This window comes from Grampus griseus (genome assembly GCF_964374135.1).
Source record: "Grampus griseus genome assembly, chromosome: 20".
Lineage (NCBI taxonomy): Eukaryota > Metazoa > Chordata > Mammalia > Artiodactyla > Delphinidae > Grampus > Grampus griseus.
In genome coordinates this window covers 38,355,299-38,379,032 of record NC_139014.1, presented here as the reverse complement: position 1 = coordinate 38,379,032, position 23,734 = coordinate 38,355,299, and the positions used below count along the sequence as shown (strand labels likewise).

General features: G+C 59.7%; 1 protein-coding gene across 10 annotated transcripts in view; it reads left to right on the top strand.

Moving 5' to 3' along the window:
• Positions 1-23,734, top strand: part of PEMT (phosphatidylethanolamine N-methyltransferase) — a 48,060-nt gene extending 24,326 nt beyond the window's left edge. For 6 of the 10 annotated variants that reach the window (XM_082679705.1, XM_082679703.1, XM_082679698.1 and 3 more), the window contains exons 3-8: positions 14,064-14,179; positions 18,245-18,390; positions 19,014-19,073; positions 20,143-20,254; positions 23,102-23,176; positions 23,474-23,734. In XM_082679705.1, coding sequence (XP_082535831.1) covers positions 14,064-14,179; positions 18,245-18,390; positions 19,014-19,073; positions 20,143-20,254; positions 23,102-23,176; positions 23,474-23,531 — 567 coding nt within the window. In that variant the 3' untranslated portion in view covers positions 23,532-23,734. Of the gene's footprint in view, positions 1-834; positions 985-1,074; positions 1,250-11,669; positions 11,849-14,063; positions 14,180-18,244; positions 18,391-18,919; positions 19,074-20,142; positions 20,255-23,101; positions 23,177-23,473 lie in introns of those variants that run through there. The other 4 variants (XM_082679699.1, XM_082679706.1, XR_014298363.1 and 1 more) reach the window with 4 other exon arrangements.

Below are 23,734 nucleotides of genomic sequence, written 5' to 3'. Positions count from 1 at the left end.
GGGAGCACAATTAGGCAAAGCACTTTCCTCAGCGCAGTTCCTGCCCTGGAGGATAAGAGGATTAGCTGCACCCTCGGGCTCCGGCACCAGTGTTGTGACATTGGCTGGTGGAGCTTCACTAGCCCTCCGGCACATGCCCATCCGCTCTGGGCAGGGGGCTCACAAGGAGAGCCCCCGGACAAGTCCCGGCCCTGACTTTGTGCATCGCGGCAGGTTACCTTCCCTCTCTGAACTGCAGTTTTCACCTGGAATGTGGTTGTAGAAATATTGATCTGCCTTCTCCCCCGCCACGCAGCCCAGGTCTGGGGCTGACCTTTCAAGCCCAGCGAGTGGGTGGCCTCCTGACAGATGCCACCACTGTCTGCTCTCTGGACCTGGGGACCAGGCGCCACACCCCACTGCTGCCGCCCCCTGGGGGTCCCAGGGCCGAGAGGGGGCAGACGTCTCGTCTTCACCCACCCGGCTCAGCGGGTGACGGGGAGGCTACAGGGGGGCTCCGCACTGCTCCCTGCTTCCCAGATGAAAGCGGTCTAGGGCAGAGGGGCTCAGGCCCGCCCTCCTGCAGAGGCCCCCCCACCCCCAGCCCTCCCGCCCTCCCTGCCCGGGACTCCTCCCCCTTCCTTCTTGTGTCTCGTGACCCCTCCCACTTCCTTCCTGTGTCTCTTGACTCCTCCCCCCTTCCTTCCTGTGTCTTGTGACTCCTCCCCCTTCCTTCCTGTCTCGTGACTCCTCCCCCTTTCCTTCCTGTGTCTCGTGACTCCTCCCCGTTTCCTTCCTGTGTCTCGTGACTCCTCCCCGCTTCCTTCCTGTGTCTCGTGATTCCTCCCCCTTCCTTCCTGTGACTCTGTCCAGGCTCAGGAAGGGATCTCTGTGCCCCAGGCCTTGGCTCCTCGCTCCCGCTGTCGGCTCCACGTCCTGCCCCCACCTGGGCCTCGGGCTGTGCACTGTGGGAGGTGCCCCCCGAGGGTCCCCTGCCATTGCCCGGTCAGTCTTCCCAGCCCACCCTCCTGGGGTCGCACAACACGGGCTGGGTGGGCACAGGTGTCCAGACCACTGAAGGCTCGCTTCCCTCAGCCCAGCAGACGTGAGTGCACACAATCCTGGGAGCAGCTCTGCTGACACCAGCAGAGCTCGTGACGCAGGGCTCCCAGCTGGGGTGCGTGAGCCAGCCATGGTCCATCCACGCATAGCTCCCTGGACGGTCTGGTGGCCACACGCGCTGGAGAAAGCTGGACGGGGCAGAAACCAGGTCGTGGGGCGGGGGCTCGGGGGCGCGGGGAGCTTTTCAGGGCGACGGGAAGTGTCCTGTGTCTCACAGAATTTTACTTTTACCTCTAAAGCTGACCGAAAATAGTCTCCCCTTCTAAAATAAACTACTCTTAGCTCAGGAAAAAAAAGAGAAACAGCCGTCTGGCCGCAGGTGCGGATGCTGTGCCGACACTGGTGTTGGCACTGGTCTTGGTGGCGTGTCCCGCCCGCCCGCCTGTGATGCCAGAGGGGGCCCAGCTGCCTATCGAACCCGCGTATCTAGACAGCTCCCCAGCTGAGCGCCAGCACGGCCCAGTTTTCTTTCCGAGGCTGAAGTCCGTGTAAATATTGACCAAATAAGGCAGACCAGGTTTTGTGCTGTATTTGGTTAGTAGTTGAAGAGCCACTCACTCCACGGCTATTTTCCCAGTGGCTTCCTACAGGTGGGCCTTGTTTCATTTAAAATTTTAAAAAGACCCTGAAGAGCTGTGCGTAACTCAAACATTGTAAGTGTAGGGGGAAAACCAGCACATTTAGATGAATCCCCGAGCGAGCGGATCTTTCAATAAAGAATCAACTTTCGGGCTTCCCTGGTGGCGCAGTGGTTGAGAGTTCGCCTGCCGATGCAGGGGACACCGGTTCGTGCCCCAGTCCGGGAAGATCCCACATGCCGCGGAGCGGCTGGGCCCGGGAGCCATGGCCACTGAGCCTGCGCGTCTGGAGCCTGTGCTCCGCAACGGGAGAGGCTACAACAGTGAGAGGCCCGCGTACCACAAAAAAAGAAAACAGAGTCAACTCTCCCAGCCCCGTTAGTGTATTATGTAAAACTGAAAAGACAGGTATTTGGTCTGCTTAAGGACTGTGTCGCTGGGTCCACGGGTGCCCCCTGCCCCAGCCTGGGGCTCTCGGGCCACGTGGCCGCCGCATGGCCTATTGAGGGGGTGATGGGCTTTCTTGTGGGGGGGCTGGGCAGCTTCCCTTCTTTCTCCAGATGTGCATGGGTGGGGTCCCTCCGGCGTCCTCCTGCACTGCCCCGTCGCAGGCACAGGGAAAGCAGCTCAGACAGGATGGGCTGCCCGGGGGTGGGGTGGGTGGGGAGCGGTCCTCACAGCCGAGCCGTCCCCCCTGATGGATTTGCTGGCTGAGAGCTCCCAGGCCTCTTTCCCGGACTACCTGCATTGGCAGGTTGGACCCCAAGACGAGGTCCCACCCGAGTCACAGCTGTGATCACCTTCCGAGTCAACAAAGGCGCCCAGAGCCGCCCAGAGGCCGGGTGGCGGCAGGGACCCTCGCCAGCCCCGCCACGTCCTGAGTAGTGCCTGGCCCGAGGCCCCGCTGCAGAGCCAGGATCTGGACCAGCCGTCTGTCCTCCGCCTGCCCGGTCCAGGGCTGGCCCGTCCGAGGCTGGCGGGCTCCACGGGGGCAGAGCCTCCGGGTCCCTTTCCTTCCCGCAGAGGCAAACATCAGGGATGGGGGAGGTGGCCACGGGGCAGAGTGTGAGTAATCGACATCACAACAGTGATACTTTGGGGAGCCGGCACAGCGGGGCAGTTGTGTCCTGCCCTGATGAGGTGACCTTGGTCGCCCTGGGCAGAAGGGGCCTGGGGACCTGCCCGGACGGGATCTGCCCTCGGGGGTGTCAGCAGGGGCGAGGAGACGCAGGGGACGCAGGGGACCCAGGGCCCAGGAGCAGGAGGGGGTCTTGTGCCTCGGTCTCGTGGGTGAAGGGAGGCCGAGGAGGTGGCAGGGGATGCCGCAGGCCGCGCCGGAGGGCTGAGGGGGCCTGGCGGGCATTTGTGCAGGTGGAAGGCAGCTGGTGTGGGCGCTGGGGGCTGCTCCCCGCCCCCCGGGGAGAGCCACAACAGCCCAGCCCTCCAGCCGTCAGCCGGAACCCGACCATTCATCACATCTCCGCGTCTACGAATTGTGCTTTTCGCGGTGTATCTAAGAAATCACTGCGTGTCTCGAGGTCATACAGATTTTCTAGTTTGTTTTCCTCTAAAAATTTTGTAGCTTCAGTTTTTATGTTTAGATTTATAACCCACTTGTGTTAATTTTTGTACGTGGTCTGATTTCTGCGCACGACACCCAGTGCCGTTGTCCCCTGCCCCCTGAATTAATGACCTTTATACTTCATCACAGATCGGTGGACCTTACACACGTGGGTCTATTTCTGGACTCCCTGTCCTGTTCCGATGGTCTGTTTGTCCACTTTGGCACCAGCACCCCAGTCCTGGTCACAGTGGCTTTATGATACGGTTCAAAACCTGTCGACTTAGCCTCCCTTTGTCCTTTTTCAGTTGTTTTGCCTATTCTAAGTCCTTTGCATTTTCATGAGAATTTTAGATTCAGGTTGTCGATTTGTAGCAAAAAGCCTGTTGGGCTTTTGATTGGGTTTGCGTTGAATCTGTAGACCAAGCAAGGAGAATTGATATCTTCATAGTACTGAGTTTCCGGACGCACGGACACTCTGTATCTCTCCGTTTATTGAGGTCTTTTCTTAAATTCTCGGCGAAGCTTAACAGGTTTCGGGGTGCCAGTCCGGCGTTATTTGTCAGGTTCATCAGCGTTTATGTAGGTGACCATGTGCCACAGTTTACTTCACATGATGCCTTCTTTCTGGTCTAAGGGAGCATCTGGGGTGATGTCAGCTGTAGGGTTTTCACAGATGCCTTTTGTTAGGACGAGGGCGTTTCCCGCTACTCCTCATGTGCTGAGTTTCTGTCAGGAGTGTATGTTGGATTCTTGTCAAATGTTCATGTCTATTAAGGCGATCGAAGTGTTTTTTCTTACTTACTTTGTTTATGTGGTGAATTACATTGAATGGTTTTCAAACGTTAAACCAACTTTTTGTTCCCGGTATAAATCTCACTCGGTTATGATGTATTATCCTTTTAGTATGTTGTTGGATTCTGTTTGCTAATTTGCTAACATTTTGTCTAGAATTTTTGCATTTTGTTCAGGAGGGGTATTTTTCTCTAGTTTTCTTGCAGTGTTTTGGTATCAGCTAATGCTGGCCTCATTGAATGAATTGGAGAGAGTTCCTTCCTCTTCAGTTTTTGAGAAGAGTTTGTACATAATTGGTATTATTCCTTCCTTAAATGTGTGGTAGCATTCACCAGTGAAGCCGTCTGGACCTGGAACGTTTTCTCGTGAAGGTTTTTGACTATATGTTAAAATATGTTGATGGGTATAGTGCGTGCTGGTCAGACTCTCTGCTTCTTTTCCTGAGTGAGCTTTGATCCAGTTCATTGGTATAAGTTGTTCACATATTCCTTTTTTTGCCTTTGTGTCTTTTTCCCTTGATCTCTATTCAGATCAGTCTGAATAGAGGTTTTATTCATCTTTTCAGAGAACCATCTCATGGTTTCATTGATTTTTCTCTAGTGTTTTTCTATTTTCTATCATTGATTCCCACTTCAAACTTTCCTCTACTTACATGGGTTTCATTTTCTCTTCTTTCTCTAGTTTCTTGTGGGAGTTGAGACCAGTGATGGGAGACCTTCCTTTCTCTCCTGTGGGTGTTCAGTGCCATAAACCCTGTCAAGCAGCAGCATCCCACAGACGCTGGTATGTTGTGCTTTCATTTTTGTTCAAGTCAAAATCCTTCTAGTTGCCCTTTCCGTTTCTTCTTTTTCCCGTGAGTTGCTTTTTTTTTAGAAATGTGTTACTTAGTCTCTAGATGTTTGGGGATTTTGTTCAGCGATCTTGCTGTTACTAATTTCTAATTAACTCCATTGTGGTCAGAGAACACACTTTGTGTGATGTATAATTCTTTTGAACTTACTGGGACTAGTTTTATTTCCTGGCACGTGGTCTATCTTGGTAAATGTCCTGTGCGCACTTGAAACTAATTTCTACCGGTTTTTTTTTTTAAATTAATTATTTTTTGGCTGCGTTGGGTCTTCATTGCTGCGCGCGGGCTTTCTCTAGTTGCGGCGAGCAGGGGCTACTCTTCGTTGTGGTGCGCGGGCTTCTCACTGCGGTGGCTTCTCTTGCTGCGGAGCACGGGCTCTAGGCGTGTGGGCTTCAGTAGTTGCGGAACGCAGGCTCAGTAGTTGTGGCTCGCGGGCTCTAGAGCGCAGGCTCAGTGGTTGTGGCGCACGGGCTTAGCTGCTCCACGGCATGTGGGATCTTCCCAGACCAGGGTTCGAACCCGTGTCCCCTGCATTGGCAGGCGGATTCTTAACCACTGCGCCACCAGGGAAGTCCCTCTCTTGTTGTTGAGTGAAGTCTTCTATAAACGTCAGTAGACCAAGTTGGTTGATAGTATTCAAATCTATGTCCTTACTTGTTCTATCAATGTGGAGAGAGGGGCATTGAAATAACTATTTCTGTTGTGCAGATTTATCAGTTTTACTTCATGGACCACAAGCTCAGGCATCGGGTGCATGGATGTTTCGGGTTGTTATGTCCTCTTGGATAATCATGAAACGATCTTCTTTATCCCAGGAATAATGTTTGCTCTGATTTCTGTGTGAAATCAACGTAACCACTCACTCTCCTTTTGACCAGTGTTAGCAGGATGTCTCTTGTGCCAGCCTGTTACTTTGATCTGGTTTGTATCTTTATAAGCAAAGTGTATTTTGTGGAGCCGGCATGCAGTTGGACCTTGCTTTTTCATCCAATCTGACAATCTCTGCTTTTTCTTTTTCTTTCTTTTTTTTTTTCCTGTCTGAACCCCATGGCATGTGGAACTTCCCCGACAGGGATCAGCCCCGAGCCCCCTGAAGTGGAAGTGCAGAGCCTTAACCACTGGACCACCAGGGAAGTCCTGACAATCTCTGCCTTTAAATTGAGATGTTTGGCCATTAGCATTTAATGTTATTGATGGGGTAGGTTTAAATCAGCGTCCTCCATTCCTTCATGTCTGGTGTCTGGAAAGCCCTTGTATATTTGTCTGTTTTGGGTGGTTTCGGGTGAGAGGCTAAGCTTCATCCATCTTAGCTGGAAGTAGAAAGGACAGCAGTAATGGCTTAATACCATTCAGTACTCAGCCCATGTTCAGTTTTCCCCAATTGTCTCAAAAGTATCTTGTTCCAGTTGGTGTGTTTGAATCCGGATCTGAATAAGGTCTACACGTTGCATTCAGTCGATGTGATTCCCGAGCCCTTTTTGCCCAGACCAGTGTCCCACCCCTTCTTTCCATGTCATTTACTTATGGAAGAAACTGAATCACTCGTCCAGTAGAATTTTCTGAGTTTGGGCGATTATATCTTTGTGATGCTTTTTAACGTGTTCCCCTATATTTCCTGAACCTGATAGTTATAAAGAACTCTTCGTAAACGTGCTGCGTGTTCGGTTGAAGCATGTGAAATCGCCAGTATTTGACTATTTGCCCTGCCAAGTGCCGTGTCCAGACATTCCACGTCACGCTACCTGTCGCAGCCTGTCAGGAAGCGCCACTTTGCATGACACTGAGATTGACCAGTGGATTCAGGAGGTCAGCCTGACCCTCACGGCCAGGTTCTCCGCCCTGTCCCTGATGATAGAGTTTCCTGGGTCCTCATTTAGGAGTTGCAGATGGTGACGCTTCAGCTCCGTCATGCCGTGTCGGGAAGCTTTCAGGTTGTCTGGGGTGGGCAGTAGGATTTGGGGACCGTCTCCCAGGCATTCGAGTCCAGATGGGAATTCACTGCTGGGGGAAGACTGCGTGCTGCTCAGCGTCGATGGACAAGCTGGTGGAAGGTGTCCAGTGAGCAGGTGATGGCTGAGCGAGCTCATGGACAGTGGTGAAGGGGCAGTTCGGCTGGGGGAAGCTCTTGGACGCCACCCTGTGCGACAGGGCGCAGCTTGGGACTCCCTCTCGCGGAGCCCCCCAGCTCCCACCCTTCCCAGTCCCTCCAGGCCAGGCCGTCGCCCACTTTTAGATGGAACCAGCTGGGCGGGCCCCACCGAGCCCCGCTGCAGGGAAGCCCCTCACCCAGCAGGCTGGGTGGGAGGCCGCTGAGCTGTCGTGCATCCCCGCGTCCACCCGCGCGTGGAGATCAGCGCTCGCAGGGGCCCCCTCTGTTGGCTGCATCGCGTGCGGATATGACACTGAGCACAGACAGAGGCGGGGTGTCATTTGACGGTGGAGCCAGGTGCAGGGAGCGGGAGGTTCTGACTGTGCTGGGTGGTCCAGGGCAGCTCGTGGCGTGCATCGCAGGCAGGCTGGAGCACCTGTGTGTCTGGTGGGAGGGGACCGCCACCCGAGCTGGAGGGGTGGTGGTGCACAGGTGGTTCGTGCTTCTGGGCTGTGGGCCCCTTTGAAAAATGCAAGGAAACCCTGGCTCCTTCTCAGCAAAAGCTACAAATGCAAAAGCACTCGGCCTTTGCTTCCGTTTGGGGATGTTTACTGAGCCCCGGAACACGCCCAGGCCCCCAGGTGGAGAGCCCGGACTAGACGGTGGCCGGCCTCCCTCCTGCCGGGTTCAGGGCCGCGGGGGCTGCAGGGAGAGGTTCTGGCAGACGGGTGCCCGCGTGGTCCCAGTTCTGCCGGCCCTCACCGCCCGGGACGCGGGCAGAGCAGGCTGTCCTCACCTGTGAGCGGCACCCCGCCGCCCCCGCTTGTCCCCCCCAGAAGGAGGCAGACAGCGCCGCAGTCTCCTCCAGATACGCGTCAACTCCCGGACTCTCACAGCAGCGCTACGAGGTGCGACGTCGCTGCTTGGCTCCCTCTTCCGGGTCAGGAAACTGAGGCAGAGAGAGGGGCTGCGACGCCCCCGGGTCACACAGCTGGTAGGCAGAGGAGCTCGTGGGCGAACCCGGGAGCCGGCACCCAGCCCACCTGCCGTCCTCCGGGCGCTGGTCCCCACTCAGCAGTCAGTCCTTTAAGGAGCGTGGGGACCACTGCCTCACTTCACGGACACGTGGGTCGTCTGAGAGGCTGGGGGCGGTCCAGAGCAGCCCCCCCCGCCGCGCTGTAGAGGTGCTCGGGGCACAGGTTCCTCCTGCTGCCCTGGCTTTTGTCCTGTGGACCCATCTGGGCTTTAAGTTATCACTGTTAAATTACATGTACCAATCAAAGCAAGCACTTACTTCCTGGGTTTTTTCCCCATTTTCTTTTCAACATCAGGCCTGTAGTAGGGCCCCCAGTAAGGGCTGGACGTATGGATACATGGGCGCTTGGTGGGTGGGTGGATGGATCGAGAGGAAGGACTTCTCATGCTTCCAGCACTGGAGGCTCTGCTCTGTGGACCACAGGCCCTGAAAAGACCCCCCCCAAGTCCACCTCTGTCCTTGTGGCCTCACCCCCATGCCCCGTCGTTTCAGTTGCTGTCACCCACGCTCACTGTGTCCCCAGTGAGATGCTCGGACAGTGCGGGACGCTTGGCGGGTCCTGGTTCTAACAGGTGCCACTGGGCTGTCAGCCTCCCTGTGTGAGGGTGTCCCAGGGGACACACTGTTGCCTGGCCCTGGGCGAGCATGCTGTCCCTGTGACTGTCTGTGGTCAGTACCACTGGTGTTTCAGTCAGAGGACACGGCCCACGGGCACACAGTCTGTGACAACTGGCCAGGGTCCAGGCCTGCTGAGCCCACGGAGACCCCCCTGGCTCACACACAGGAGTTCCAGGTCCTGAGTCAATGACGTTACCCGTCAACACTCTGATCCCTGGGCCTCAAACCCAGCAGGCCTCCTCTGAGTGTTGGGACACAGCGCCCTGCGAAGCTGGTGGCTCCTAGCTCAAAGGCCTTGCGTGTCTTGGGAACGTGTTTTTTCTCCTTCCCTGTGGACGCTGGCGAGTCGGCTTTGCGGTTAACGGGGCTGCCCATCCGGCGGGCACGCGGCTGTTGTCTCCCTGCCGCCCCCCCCCCGCATGAGCCTGCAGGAGCCCGACCCCACATGGGACGCCTGCTCCCACCCCGGGCGTGGCTGCGGCCGGGGTTGCCGTGCAGGGTGGAAGCCCCCATAGCCTCAGTGTCCAGATTTTTCACCTCAAATTGGATGCCTGGGTTTTTGTTTTTTAATTAATGTATTTATTTTTGGCTGCATTGGGTCTTCGTTGCTGTTTGCAGGCTTCTCATTGCAGTGGCCTCTTTTGTTGCAGAGCATGGGCTCTAGGCGCGCGGGCTCAGTAGTTGTGGCGCGCGGGCTTCGTTGCTCCGCGGCATGTGGGATCTTCCCGGACCAGGGCTCGAACCCGTGTCCCCTGCACTGGCAGGCGGGTTCTTAACCACTGCGCCACCAGGGAAACCCCAGATGCCTGGGTTTTAATGTGGAAATTCTAAATGGTGTAGAACTGTTGGGTCAAATATATTTTTTTATTATTTATTTATTTATTTATTATTGGAGTATAGTTGCTTCACAATATTGTGTTAATTTATACTGTACAGCAAAGTGAATCAGCTACACATATACATATATCCCCTTTTTTTGGATTTCCTTCCCATTTAGGTCACCACAGAGCACTGAGTTCCCCACGTTATGCAGCAGGTTCTCACATAGCATCAATAGTGTACATGTGTCAATTCCAGTCTCCCAATTCATCCCGCCCCTCCTCCCCGCCTTGGTGTCCATACGTTTGTTCTCTACGTTTGTGTCTCTGTTTCTGCCCTGCAAATAAGATCGTCTGTACCAGTCTCTTCAGATTCCACGCATATGCGTTAACATACGATGTTTTTCTCTTCCTGACTTACTTACGTCACTCTGTATGACAGTCTCTAGGTCCATCCACGTCTCTACAAATGACCCAATTGCGTTCTTTTCCATGGCCGAGTAATATTCCATTGTATATACGTACCACATCTTCTTTATCCATTCCTCTGTTGATGGACAGATATTTTTAAATAATGTGAGTTTGACCAAAACACCTCTGGGCTACGCCTTATGCCCTCTGAGCCCCAGGACGTGGGCCCCGGGCTGCTGGGGGGAACAGAGCCACCTCCTTTACAGGCAGACCCAGCACCATCAGTGTGGCCGAGTGGGACCCGGAGGGGACCGAGACGCAGGGGCTGCTCTTGGAATCAGGGCCCCTGGGGGAGGGGCCCTCTCCACCCGGACGAGGCCCTGGTGCTGGCGTGTGGCCATCCATCGCCCGCTGGCTCTTCCCCGCACACTGGGAGGTGGATAAGGAGTCACTGGCCCGTTTGTCGCATTTCCCTGCTGACTCGGTTGACGGAATGTACAGCTGGCGGCTGGCGGTCAGGGACAAATTCCCCCGATTTCCATCCATCCCAGTCCCCTCCTGCCCCGGCAGCCTCCTTCCTGGCCCAGATTCTGTGGGAGAGGTGTGCAAAAAAAAAAAAAAAAAAAAAAATCAACATTTTGGGGAAGAGGCCTACCCGTTACAGAGGTGAGCTGGTGACCCTGCCCGGGGTGCGTGCAAGGTGGCCCAAGGTGGCAAACGCAGAACCAGCCCAGTTCACTTGGATTTCAGGGAAACAACAAATGGGAGCTACATTTGGGGCAACTTGTACTGAATTATTTGTTCTTTATGTGAGATCCAGGTTCACCTGGGGGCCTGTGTTTCTCCGGCAGCCCTCGGGAGAGAGAACGTGAGTGTGGGGTAGGGCCAGGGGCTGGGCCAGGGCATCTCCATTTTGGGGTCCTGGCAACCTAGAAGCCAGGCCAAGTCAGGAGGGTGACGGCAGAGCGTCTGGTCATCCCGCTTCGCACCAGTCACTCGGCCCCCGGGGTGCTGACCCGCCTCATCTCACGGCCCAGCCCGTGGTGGCCAGTCCCCTGTGCTCAGCTCCACTGCCTGCTTCCGGGCCCCTAATCCGATGAAGTGTGCAGCTGGGCCCCGAGGAAGGCCAGGCGGGACATTAACCTCCGACCCAGCGAGGCTCCTGGCTGCTGCTTTATTGATTGCCTTGAAATAACAACCCGTCTAAGGCTGGCCAGCCTGGAGGCAGACAGCTGCTGGCGAATCGGATTCGCTGTTTCCCCTCCTCCCTCTCCCACCTTTTGTCTCTGGGTTGCTCAGAAAGTGCAGTTATGACCCCGCCGTTTCCCAGGTGAAGGAGCAGGCGTTGGGGGGCCATCTGGGAGGCCAAGGCTGGCAGAGCGGTCCCCAAAGGGCCTTTGGTGGAAAGACGCTCCACCGTCCGCGAAGCAGCGGGGGGCCCAGCCCGGAGTCCGGAGGTCCCAGCGCCCGGTTCGATCGGCTGAAGCTCGGCCCCCTCCGCTGCCCAGGGCTCTGGGCTGGGGTGCAGCCGGTCACGGCCCCCTTGGGTACAGGGGAGGGGCCCCTCCTTCAGGGGCCGGACCCGGCGTGTTGTGAGCAGAAGAGTCTGCCCGGGTGGGTGACGTGTGTGGCCGTTCTCATCTGTCCCTAGAGCTCAGATTCGACAGGGACGGGATGTTCAGGAATCAGCTCTATTGAGCTAGAGTGTGTATACAATACAGTAAACACACTCTAATGTAGTTTGAGTCTTGACAAATGTATGCGCCTGTGCCACCACCGCCCTGATCAAGACCCTAACCCTTCCTTCCCCAGACGTGCTCTCCCGCCCCTTCCTAGTCAGACCCCCAGCCCAGCCGCCGCGGCTCTGCCTCATCACCGTGGTGGGCTCTGCCCTCCAGGCCTTTGCGAGGATGGAGGCCCCTCCTGCGCTGCGTGAAGCCGATGACAACCGTCCTCTGGGTGGACCACACTTCGTCCGCGTGCCCCGTTCGGTGGGTGGCCGGTTCGGGGTGGGGGGAGAGCGCGGAACATGCCTGCACCGACAAACGCGGGGGACTCTGGGTCTGGCCCCCGGGGCTTGTGCTCCCGCACCGGGCCTGCAGGAGGGGTGAGGACGTGGTACTACGCGGTTTCCCACCCATTTCAGTGTCCTTTTGAAAGCGTTAGCTCGTCAGCTGGGAGGAAAAATCAATGGCCTTTAAAGCTGCATCTTGAAATCCCATACCAGGAACAAGGTTTTGTGACAAAGACAGCATGTTTGAAGGACAACTGGGCCCCTTCAGATAGAAGGGACCCTGGGCCCGGAGTCTCGGGGTCGCTCGGGTGCTCCTCTTTGTGGCTGAGTGACCCCCCCCACCCCAGTCACTTCTGAGGGGCCCCGTCTTCCCGACGTGTAAACGGACCTCATCCCACCCACCCCAGGCTTGTTTCTTTTTTTTTTCTTAACATCTTTATTGGAATATAATTGCTTTACAACGGTGTGTTAGTTTTTTTTTTTTTATAAATTTATTTATTTATTTATGTTTGGCTGCATTGGGTCTTTGCTGCTGCGCGCGGACTTTCTCTAGTTGCGGCGGGCAGGGGCTGCTCTTAATTGCGGTGTGCGGGCTTCTCATCGCGTTGGCTTCTCTCGTCGCGGAGCATGGGCTCTAGGCCCGCGGGCTTCGGTAGTTGTGGCTCGCAGGCTCTAGGGCGCACGGGCTCAGTTGCTCCACGGCATGTGGGATCTTCCCGGACCAGGGCTCGAACCTGTGTCCCCTGCATTGGTAGGTGGATTCTCAACCACTGCGCCACCAGGGAAGTCCCAGTGTGTTCGTTTCTGCTTTATAACAAAGTGAATCAGCTATTCAGTTTTTCACCATTGAGAACGATGTTGGCTGTGGGTTGGTGATATACGGCCTTTATTATGTGGAGGTAGGTTCCCTCTATGCCTACTTTCTGGAGGGTGTTGAATTTTGTCGAAAGCTTTTTCTGCATCTGTTGAGGTGATCATACGGTTTTTTTCCTTCAGTCTGTTAATATGGTGTATCACATTGATTGATTTGCGTATATTGAAGAATCCTTCCATCCCTGGGATAAACCCCACTTGATCCTGGTGTATGATCCTTATAATGTGCTGCTGGATTCTGTCTGTTAGTATTTTGTTGAGGATTTTTACATCCATGTTCATCAGTGCTATCGGCCCAGGCTTGTTTTGAGTGTTAAGCGAGCGCAGGTAAAAGCACTTAAATCGTCAGGTGCTGAATCGATGGTTGTGATTTTTATTGTTGGCGTTGGCATCCCTCGCTTCTTGGGACATCAGCGCCCCTCCTAGCTCACTCTGCCTGGACGTCCCGTGCACCCTTGTGGCTTGAGTCTCGGGCCCATGTGTGAAAGCAGGCTGCTTCCTCCGGCCAAGGACACTTTGCGTCCACTTTCCCGACGGACAGTCACCCTGCAAGGACCTCCCTTCACCCCTCGGTGGGTTCCCTTTGGTCCAGCTGCTTTGGAGGGGACTGTCCCCCAGGGGCCCCAGAAGGAAACGTGTGCAGGTTCCTGTCCTGAAGGCCGACCACCCAGACGCCCCCGCGACTTTGAGCAAGTTGGCCCGGCTGGCTTTCATGCCACAGGGACAGGCAGGCAGCCGTGGAGACGGCAGAGGTGGGAGGGAGCTGAGGGGCCGCCCTCAACTTGGCTCCGCTGTCGGCTGCCGAAGGTCGAGATTTCAGGCGTGACGAGCTTGAAAAAATAAAGGCAGGCTTCTGTGGCTAAAAGTTAAAAGCTAGAAAGTCCGTTTCTGGCGGCGCACTGGGGTGTAGGGCTGAGGGCCCCGGACCCGGTGGGAGCGCCCCGTGGATGGTGGCGCTGGGCCACGTCCACAGGCTCCCTGCCCTCCGCGGTCCCCTGTGTCATGCAGTGGGCGACCCGAGTGTGTGCCAGGCCGTGGGCAGAGGAAGCCAGGGCGGCAGCGGGCCGCGCGGGCTCAGGGCCGCCCCTGCCCCCGTGTTTGTCGTGTTTGCCGGGAGAGGCTGCTTCCGGGAGCACCTTGTGGTCCGTCCGTACAGGACTCGCAGGGTGGATGCCCCACGGGGCTGGGCTGAGAACCCCCGGCTGCCAGCCGCATCCCCCCATCCCCCCTCCTCCTGATCCCTCCACCCCGCTCCCGCCCTGCACCGTGACCCTCCGCGCAGGCCTCACACGCAGGCTGCTTCTCTCTCCGCTGCGTAGGTCGCGAGATGGGAACATAAGACCCGAAAGCTGAGCGGGGCCTTCGGGTCCCCCCACCTGGCCTGCTGCACCCTGGGCGGCGCCATCCTGCTTCTCAACGTGCTGCGCTCCCACTGGTAAGACCCCCGCCCCCCGCCCTGCGCGCCTGCGGGAGGGGCAGCCCGACCGCACGGAACCCCGTCCCCTCCACGAGAGTCCCAGCCGCCCGGGAAGGCTCGTGCGGGGGTCAGGCGGCACCCGGGACGTGGAAGGAAAACGGGAGCCGCGAGCTGTTGGGGGGTGGGGGGCGCAAACGGATGACGACCAGGGAGCGAACGGATGGACTGTTGACTTTCACTGTGCAGGGGCTGCTCTGAGCTGGGCTAACCTCGCTCGCCTGGCTCTGCTGGCTGAGAGGTGCCCGCACAGGGCAGCGAGCAGTGACCTCGGGGGGTGGGGGAGAGGACAGCCCTGCGGGCTCTGTGTCGGCTCCTGAAACCCTCCCGCGGGCTTGGCTGCTGGTGCGTTTGTGCTGCACTCCGGCCTTCCTCCCCCAGTTACTCTCTAGAAACTCAGCCTGGGGGGAGAGGCGACCCAAACGGCCCCACCTGGGCTGCAGGCCAGCCCAGGTGCTACCTTTCAGCTCGATTGAATTTTTTTTTTTTCCCTGTTTTCTTCCCTAACGAGCCTTTGCAGATACTCTGGCCCTTCTGAATGAGTGAATGAATGAATGAACGGGTGAGCGAACGCGTGAGTGCCCGAGTGGGCACATTCCATCCCCGCCGGCCGCTTTCTTCCTGGCAGTCACCGAGGAGGCATCTAGAGCTCCCGAAACATCAGTCTGTTTAGGATGCAGGACCTGCCTTTCCCCGAACAGAATGTGCTGTTTCCGGTTCTAGACTTCTGCGTTCTTGGCTTCCTGAGTCCAAGATGTAAAGAGAAAACCCCAATCGGGCTCTCCTCAGCCTGGTACCTGCTGGCCCAGAACCCTGGGCCAGCCCCAGCTGCTGTTTCTGGGGGGTGGAGGCTGACAGTCCCTCCCGCCCTGCAGGTGGGCTGCGCCCAGGTGGGCAGCCAGGCGGGGGCCAGGGCAGCAGAGGGGCGGAGGGTGAGGTGATGGAGAGCCCGGCGGCCCAAGGGCTGAAGGGGGCCCCCTGGGGCCTCGACCCAAGCCCCCCCCTTTGCCAGCGCTCCGTAGAGGCAGGTGGCTTTAGACGAGCCCCTCTCCCTGTCCGTCCTGCTTCTGTACCCTGAGGGCCAAGCCCTGAGGGCCGACGGCCTCTTCCTGTCCCTCCTGTTTCTTCTTGTGTCCTGGGCCCTTAGGAGGCCTGGGAGGAAGTGACCCCAGGTCCAGCGCCCTCCCCACCGTCCAGGCCCCTGTGTCAGTGCCGGCCAGGCCTGGTGTGTGGCTGAGCTGGCCACCCAGGGAATCTGGGGGGAGAGAAAGGATGCCCCCCCCCCGCCCCCCGCAGGCCTGTTTCCTCTTCTCCCCTCTCGGTTCCTCCTCCCGGTTGCCCCCTGCTGACAGGTCTGGGTGGTTTGGCTGGGGCTCTGCGTAGGGGCTCTGTGGGAGTCCCGCCCCCTTCCCTAGCACCCTTCACCTGTCGCTTTATGTGGTTCCTGCAGAGGTGTGTGTGTGTGTGTGTGTGTGTGTGTGTGTGTGTGTGTGTGTGTGTGTGTGTGTGTGTGTGTGTGTGTGTGTGTGTGTGTGTGTGTGTGTGTGTGTGTGTGTGTGTGTGTGTGTCCGTCCCCGTTTCAGCCATCTTAAGGTGTAGTTTTGTGGTGCTCAGGACCTCACCATGTGAATGGGTGTCCGTCAGTCACGGGCTGAGGCGCAGCGGACAGGAGCCGGGCTGTGCTGGGGGGAGCAAGCCTCCGCCCACACCTGTGTGCTCGTTGCCTGAGGGCAGGTCCCTGCGTGTGGACCAGCGCATTGGCGGGGTGTCAGCACGGGTGGCTCTGTCCCTGTGGCCATCTGGGTGCCAGCCGTTGCTGCATCAGAGTCCAGCTGGAGCTGCTCAAGGACATGGTCAGGACAGGCCTGATGGCTGAGTGGCCGCACGAAGGAGCAGTGAATGGGGCAGACAGACGGGAACAGCTCACTGCAGAGCAGGCCGGGCAGCCGGTGCGGGGGGAGCACATAGAGATCGGGTGGGGCCTCCCCCAGGCTCATGGGCGGGGGACAGGACTCAGCTCCTGTGGCTGCAGGACCGAGGCGCTCATCCTGGAGTCTGTGCCCTCCCCACAGCAAGGCGGTCGCCTTCCTCCAGGCCAGCGGGAGAGTCTCTCTGACCTCCAAAGCCTCTTTGAAAGGGCCCCAGGGTAACATTTTCGGTGAAATGCCCTGACCTCGCACCACCAGGTACTGGCACCCCTGGTGTTCACAGGGCAGCCCACCCTCCAGGGGAGGGGTTGTGGGGTTATGCAGAGCAGGGTGAGCCTGGTTATCAGCCTGGGCTCCTCCCCCTTCCTTTCCCCAACCGGGCGGATTTGTAAGACCACAGACCCTCTCTTGGCTGTGATGGGTTTGGGGAACACTTTGGAAAGGTGATGTGTTGATCAAGTGTACAGAATCAGTACAGCATCAGAGCCCTAAATTCCACATGGTTCTTCACAGGTGGAAAATGTTACCCCTGTGAACATTTTTTTTGATTTTGTGGTTGTATGCTTATTTTAATGTGTGTTAGAAAACACAAGTGAGCCTGTCAGATGCTACTCTCGTGGACAGTTTTGCTTGGTGTGGGTTGAAGAACCGGGAGCTTAGTGCCCCGAGCCCGAGACGGTGTCGCGGCCACGTCCCCGAGCGGCTGGGGTTCCCTGGGTTTATCGGCTGCGGATAGAAATGGGCACCAAGTGGGACACCCCTCCCCATCTCCACCCATGTTCCGGGGTTTCTGGGGAGCAGAATGCAGACAGCTTTGTCACATTGGTGACCAAAAGCTCAGTCCAGGTTTTAAAAGCAGAACTAGAGACATGGATGAGGCTCTCCACTCGCACCCCCAGCACAGAAAACCCCAAAAGAAACCGCGTCTCCTCCGTGGGCTCACAGCTCGGGCCCCGCCCAGCGTCCCTGTCCTGCTTCATCTCATGGGGTCACCCTCAGTTCACTCCCCTGTCCCTGAGCTCTGTGGGCAGAGCGCAGCGGGTCACATACCTCCCAGTGTCACCATCACAGGGGTGAAAACTGAGCCTGGGGCACCCAGGCCTGTCTGAACCCAGTGCCACTCTTCTGCCTGAGCCCACGGCGCTTCCATCGGGTCGCCATGCGGTGCCCCCACTAGAACTTGGGGCCGCAGGCTAGCGATGGACGGGGGGGGGGGCCTGGCATGCCTCGCTGCCCTAGGTTTGGGGGTCGGGGGTCAGCCTGGGCGGGGGCTGAGCGGAAGTGGGTCATCCGCGTGGAGGCCTGAGCGCCTCCCCCACCCCACTCACGCACACTCGCTCTGCCGCGTGGTCCCTAGCACTCTGGTGGCCAAGGAGCCAGGGGCCTGCAGGTGGGCTCTGCTGGGCCAGGGCCCACCTGCTGCCCATGCCCGGCCCCTCCCACTCCACTGCCTGCAGACAGGAGAGGGGGAGGGGCGGAGGCTGCTGGTCTCTCGGAGCTGGGGGTGGGGAGGGGGGCACGGCTCGGCCACCTAGCACAACACTGCGTGTGCGCGGCCCTGAGCCAATCCCAGCGGCTCAGCCTGGAGCTGCAGGGTGACCCTGAGCCCGGGCAGCAGGAGGGGTGGGTGGAGAGCAGGGGGTGTGGGCAGCATGACCGGTGGCCAGGTGTGCCCTGACACATGTGTGCCACTGTTTGACAGGTCACCATGCAGGCCTCTGCCCACGGCGTCCTGTTTGCTGTTCAAACAGACGCTTCTCCCTCTCTCCCTGCCCCCCTTCTTCCCTTGCGGGGAGGGGAGGCGAGGGGAGGGGGCTGCTTTTCCTCTGGCTACTGAACACGTACTGGGACCCCTTCTGCCTGGCGTGGGCTGGGGCCAGGGGGATGCTCGGGGCAGGAGGCGCCGCTGTTCTCCACGGGCTGAATGTAGTTCGGGGGCCCCCTGCAGCCCACTTCACTCGCTTTCGGCACCCGCCTTGCACCGAGTTCGACACTCCTGGCCCGGCTACTCTGGGGACCCCAGGGGGTGGGGGCGGGGGGGGGCAGGGTGGCCCCTCTGCACAGCAGTGACCTGTCTCTCCCGTCCCCTGCCCCGCAGCTTCACACAGGCCATGCTGAGCCAGCCCAGGATGCAGAGCCTGGACAACCCCTTGGCCTACCGCGTGGGCCTGGCACTCCTGGGAGTGGGCGGTGTGTTTGTCCTTTCCAGTTTCCTGGCTCTGGGCTTCACAGGGACCTTCCTAGGTAAGACCCCCAGGGCGGGGGGCCGGGGCCCGGCTACCGCCAGCTCCAGGCCGCCTTTGCTCCTCCAGGCCTTGGTCTGCCCTGCTGCGTTTGGGAGGCCGGGCTCTCAAACCCCATCCAGCTGCTTGGCCGCCAGGAAGGCCGGGATTTCTGTTCGCTGTGTGCGGGCTGCGAGCCGGAGCTGGCAACCCATGGGGGGCGCTGCGCCTTCTGCTTTCCCCACTGCCTGCGGCTCCGGTGCTTTGGGGCTGGGAGCCCAATGCTGGCCTGGCTGGATGTCCTCCTGACGTCAACTCCCAGCAGCTTGGAAGCTCGGGAAGGGGAGCAGCCCGGGGGCGGGGTGGGGGCTGCAGGGGCCAGGGCAGCCCCGGGACTGGGGGAGGGGGAGGGGGCCACTGCCGCAGAGAGTGCCCTCCGGGCACACGGGGCACAGGGAGGTGACCCGGCTCTGACGGCCTGGTCAGGGGCTCCTGGGTCCTCCTCCCCTCGCCCCAGCCAGCTGTGGAGTCTTGGCCTCCATTCCCTGCAGTGCCTGGGGCGGCCTGGGGCTCTGCGGGCTGCAGCAGGGGTCCCACAGAAGACCCTCGGAAGGCAAATGAGACTTGTCGTCCTCTGGGGACCAGCACTTGGGCGAGGACCTGGCAGCAGCTGGAGGGAGCCCGGTGCTAGAGGAGGGTGTGCAGGTGCAGGCGGAACCCGGAGGGGTGGGGTGCAGGGCTGCGGGCGGGAGGGCAGGGTGGCTGGTGTGCAAGGGCCAGTGGGGCCAGAGTGGAAGGCCAGCCGGGGGCCACGTCGCACGTGTCCCGAGAGCCATGCAGGGGACTGAGGTGTCACTCCCGGGGAGAAGGGGGCCACAGGCGTGGTCTCCCAGCAACGAGGAGGCGACCGGTGGGTCCGAGCTGGGCTAGGGGGCAGGGAGGAGGTGGGGACCACGGTGTGGGCCTCATGGAGGGGGAGGGAAGGGTGGTGCTGTCGCCTCAGGTCAGGAGAGCCGGGGTGAGCAGCCCCACAGCAGAGGGCAGCAGGCGGGGGCAGCGCAGGGTCTGGAGGAGGGAGGGGGAAGGGCCCAGATACCAGCTGCTGCCGCGGAGAAACGGTGTGGAAACTCAAGGGGCCCACAGACTCTGGGATGTAGGGCACGGCGGCCGCTTCCCTCCGTGAGTCACCCCAAAGCTGGTCTCTGTGCCACCGGGAAGAAAGGTTCCCGCGGCTCCCCGGCCCCGAGCCCTCTGTCCCCAGACAGCGATGACGCCGCTGCCACTCCTTCTGCCCTACTTGTGCCTGGAGCTCAAGGAACATCGGGGAGAGGGGGCCTTAGTGAGCAGTGCTGCGCCGGACACTGTGCCTGTGTCTCATGCCTCTAAGGGAGGCTTCTCGGGGCGGCCACACGCTCCCCTGTGAGCGGCTCCAGGCCGGCTGGTGGGGCCCGGGGTGGGGGGCAGCCTGGTGGGGGGCGGAGGGCGGAGATGGAGGCAGAGACGGTGAATAGCAGGCAGGCCTGCCTTGGACAGTGTGGGGGGAAGGGTCTACAGGAGGGGATGTGAGCTGAGGGAGATGGCAGAGGAGAGGTGTGCAGGGAGCGGGCAATAGGCACCCCAGGCAGGGGTAACGGCGTGTGCAAAGGCACAGAGGCAGGAGCAGGTGGGCGTGGAGACTCACAGTGCCGCGGCCCCTGGGGACCCCAGGCCCCTTCGCCTGGGATGGGGTGGCCAGGGTGTGACCCCCCCCCCGTCCTGCCCACCCTGTGCACAGGCGACTACTTCGGGATCCTGAAGGAGACCAGAGTGACCACGTTCCCGTTCAGCGTCCTGGACAACCCCATGTACTGGGGCAGCACAGCCAACTACCTGGGCTGGGCCATCATGTAAGTCCCGGGCTCCCTCTGTGCCTCCTGGGCGATGGGTCAGCTCTCGTGCCACCGTGGAGCCCAGGGCACTGGTCAGGGTCCCCTTCCTAGAACTGGGGTCGGTAAACTCCCTATTACAAGAGTGGGAGGTCCCCGGGCTGCAGGCAGGTGAAGGAATGGCCGTGGCTGGGGACCCCACTGCCTTGTTCATGGACACTGAAATTAGAATTTCCCGTAATTTTCACGAGTCACAAAATATTCTTTTGATTTTTTAAAACAATTAAAATTGTAAAAGCTGTTCTTGGCCCGGGGCCTGCAGGCTGCTGACTCGGTGCTGGAACGTTTGGGCTGGGAGGCTCCCTGCCCACGGCCAGGCTCAGGGATCCGCGCCCTGCGGATGAGGCCCCGAGCCGACCTCCGTCTGCGTCGCCGGCTATGGATGCCAGCAAGCGGCCCGCCGTCAAAGAGGCTGGCACAGGGCATCACGCCGCTCGCCCCCCAGAGCAGCTCCCGTTCGTCCATTTTCTGGATGAGGACTTCTTCCATAGAAAGTTGTTTTTGTAGAAAGTGTTCTGCTTGAAAACCACTTACCTAGAAGGTTACCAGTGCTCCCAGAGACCAGAAGGGCGACAGGACCCAAAGGAATGAATCAATGGTGGAAGGCCTGGAGCGAGCGAGACGTCCCCTCCCAGCCCCACCTTCGGGGGTGGCCCGGGATCCAATCACTGGGCTTTGAGAGACGAGGAGCTAGAGGGGCATGTGTGGGTCTGCGGGACACCCCCCAACCCCAGCCCCACTTCAGACCAGGCAGCCCCTGCCCACCTGCCTTCAGCCTGGCCCCTTTCACCTGGACTCAGGCAGTGGGATCCAGTGGGGCAGGCTTCATTCACATCCCTGACTTACCCACTCCCCAGAGCATCTCCCACATGAGACTGGCAGGGTGAACCCCATGCAGGTCCCCCTGCAGCCTGCCCTGCTAGCACACCCAATGTTCCCTCCCACTTGGGTCTTTCCAAACCCAACTGGAGATGTCCCCTCCTCCAGGAAGTCCTCCCTGACCACATGCCCCCAACACACACACACACACACACACACACACACACACACACACACACACACACACACACACACACACACACACACACACACACACACACACACACACACACACACACACACACACACACACACACACACACACTCACGTCCCGTCTCTGTGCTCAGACGGGGCCTCCAAGGGCAGAGCCACACAGTGGGTCCTCTCTGTGCCCCAGCAGTGCCTGGCACCCAGAAGTGAGAGGTCGCTGCCTCCTCAGGGCTGTCAGGCCAGGCTCTCAGGAACACGTGAGGGATCCTAGGGGGGCCAGGCTCCCACAGACCCCTCAGGAGGACAGCAGCCATGCGGTGATGAGGAGGGGGCCTCGGCTGTGCTGGGGATGGAGCCCTCTGTCTGAGAGCTCATTAGAGACAAGCCATTACCCGGGGCGCCAGACGCTGACCCAGCAGGGCTGCCCCAGGCCTTCCGCAGCCCATCTGTCCCCGACCTGCAGCCCCACGGGTGGGCCTTCCGGGTACCCAAGCAACCAGGTGTGTGGGAGCCCCAGAAGGCCCAGAGCAGCAAGATTCTGGGGGCACCAGGAACCGGGCCTTCTGTCTCTGGGCCTGTCAGCCCGAGTGAGACGCGCCCTCCCCAGTATGCACAGCCAGGTCCCAGGGACCAACCCCACCTGCCCTAGGCTCGGGGCCAGGCCTGGGCTCTGGCATGTGGGTCACTGTGGACCTCAGTTTCCTCATCTGCAGTGTGGGATGATCATCTCCACATAGGTTGTTAGGTGCGACAGGTCTTGGAAGGTGGGAAACTTCACGTGGACGGAACGGAGAAGGGCCCATGTCGGGGCTGACCAGGCACCGGCTGCCCCGACCCTCGCCTCCGTAGAGCCTAGTTAACTCGGCTTCCCAGGCAGGGGCCGTCAGCCTTAGGGATACAGTGGCCACAGAGCCCTGGCCCTGAGGTTCCCTGGGGGGTCCAGCCTGCCCCTCCCCAGCACCTGGGCTGCCTGGCTGTGCGGGGGAAGCCCTGCCCACTCAGGAAACAGCACCAGGGCCAGTGAGCAGAGCCTCAGGAGGGCAGATCTCATTTCAGCCCCAAAGCATCTGTGGCCTTGGCATCTCCACGTGGCAGTGCCGAAGGCCAAGCGGCCCAGTCCGCCTCTCAAGCTTGATTTGAATGGAGCCCATGGAACGGGAGTTGGCGGTTTCGTAGGGGACACTTACCCTTCACTGTTGCTGGAGCCCCCAGATGGACAGTGTGATGTCCCAGCGGGAGGGGAGTGGGCAGGGCAGAGGGTCCCCAAAGGGTATTCGTGTGTCTTCGAGCCCCTGTGCCTCGGGGCCCCTGGCCTGGGGCTCACGTTCCCCTCTGGCTCCTGGGCTCCACCAGCCAGCTCACCCACCTCTCTCCTCCCCGACTGTCTATGCAGGGGCTCAGCCCCCACAGCAGTCACCAGGAGAGAGCCCGTGAAGGGGCCCAAGGGACGCTCCGCCTGGCTTTGGCGGCCCTGGACCCATTTCTAGAAAACAGCCTGAGCACATCACCTCTGGTGGGCAAGGAGAGCGTTTTTTGCCCCGGGACAGCCTCCTGTGCAGAAGACACGCTGACCACTCAAGTGATTTGGGGAGGCCAGCCATTCCGTCCTCCTCACATCACTGTTCTGAGCTCCTGACTGGGGCTGGAGGCCTGTGGACAAGGAACCAGGCCTGGACGGGCAGTGGCGAGCTAGTCCCCGGGTCAGGGCCTGGACCGTGGAACCCCGGTCCGAGAGAAGGCTGGACCCGGGCCTGCCCCTGACCCGCGTTTCCCCGCAGGCACGCCAGCCCCGCCGGCCTGCTGCTGACCACGGTGGTGGCGCTCACCTACACGGTCGCCATCCTGTACGAGGAGTGAGTAGGCGCCGTCTCGGGCCAGGGCTGCCGTGTACCGTACGCGTCACCTGCACCAGCCCTGCCTCTCCCTCCAAGGCCTTTCCTGGGGCCTGGGCAGCTGGCCACACCGAGTCACCGTCAGGGTGGCAGACGAGCAGCTGAGAGTGGGCACAGGGTGGCCCGGGTGCCGGGCAGGTGGTGCTGGACCCTCCTGCTCCCACACGGACCCCTCACCCTGTCCACGCCGGGTGGGGGGCCTGGGTGGCAGCGTCAACCTCGACGCCAGCTGAGTGAGCCTCTCTCCCACCCCCACAGGCCCTTCACCGCTGAGATCTACCGGCAGAAAGCCTCCCAGGCCCACAAGAGGAGCTGACGGACTGCGGCCACTCCGTGGGGGTCCCCACCTCGGGCTTGCCCCGAGCACACGCCCCTCGAGGGGAGGGGGAGAGCGGTGCCTGGCCTGGGCCGTCCAGTGCCTTGGAAACGTGGCTTGGGGGCCTGGAAGGTGCCGTGTGGCCCCAGAGCCCCCTGCCCTGCCACCCACCACATCCTGACCAATAAAGGCACCTGACCCCA